Source organism: Sphaeroforma arctica (assembly GCF_001186125.1).
Source record: "Sphaeroforma arctica JP610 unplaced genomic scaffold supercont1.11049, whole genome shotgun sequence".
Taxonomy (NCBI): Eukaryota; class Ichthyosporea; order Ichthyophonida; genus Sphaeroforma; species Sphaeroforma arctica.
The window spans coordinates 1-869 of record NW_014029509.1 but is presented as its reverse complement, the minus strand read 5'-3'; the positions used below and the strand labels follow the sequence as shown (position 1 = coordinate 869).

Here is an 869-nt window from a genome sequence, read left to right as displayed (position 1 = left end):
ATATATATATAAACACACATTTTCCGCATACAAGTATGTATTGGCACCTCTCCCACACGCACACACACACACGCGCGCGCACTTACTGCCTTGATATCGCGCCACTAATCTTACTAGATCCTACGCGCGGGCTGAATGGTGGGGTCATCGTGACTGTTCCTTTGGGTGTAGTTTTCCCACTCGTCCCAGAACCCGTACCCAGGTGTACATTTTCGGACTTTGGGATATTCGCGCCCAGTGCTGGAGGTGGGGTGTTGGGCTGAGGCTTCCGAAGTACTGCACACCAGACGATCATAGGTATGATTCTTGTTAGTTAAAACGTGGCATGCCGTCGTGTATGCGCTGATCAATATTCTACGGGAGTGAAGTCGTAAGTACGTCTACATGTATCGTATTTAAATACAGAAACTACGGTTTGCTCTACGATGCAGCCTGTTGGCGTGCGATGTGACTAGCAATAGCGCCCATTTCCATGTGTGTCAGCTGTTGCCAAAATAATTCAGAAGTTATAACTTTGGATGCTATGAACGCGAGTTCAAATTGTATAACCTAGAGATGCAGTGGTTAATCGGAATCATCAGACCACGCGAATCCCGACGAACGCTCCAAATGTAATTCTCGGCAGAGCAAACCCAATGTTACAATCGATATTAAACATGAGAACCGTGCACAAGCATAGAAATGTCATTCATTTACGAAGATCCCTTTCGACTATCGGAAAGTTCAACTTTGTCACTCGTAACGAACATTGAAAGACTGTTGATGTCGATGGCCGAATGGATTAGTCTTGTATACATAATTAGCACACACACATATATATATATATATATATATATATATGTGTGTGTGTGTGTGTGTGTGTTATATAT

At 43.7% G+C, this 869-nt stretch overlaps 1 protein-coding gene across 1 annotated transcript; it reads right to left on the bottom strand.

Moving 5' to 3' along the window:
- Positions 1 to 82: 82 nt before the first annotated feature.
- Positions 83 to 240, bottom strand: SARC_17518 (hypothetical protein; the record flags this gene model as incomplete). Its single annotated transcript, XM_014288392.1, has 1 exon — positions 83 to 240. A coding segment is annotated over one exon (158 nt), but the record flags the coding sequence as incomplete, so codon positions are not given.
- Between the last annotated feature and the right edge of the window lie 629 nt (positions 241 to 869).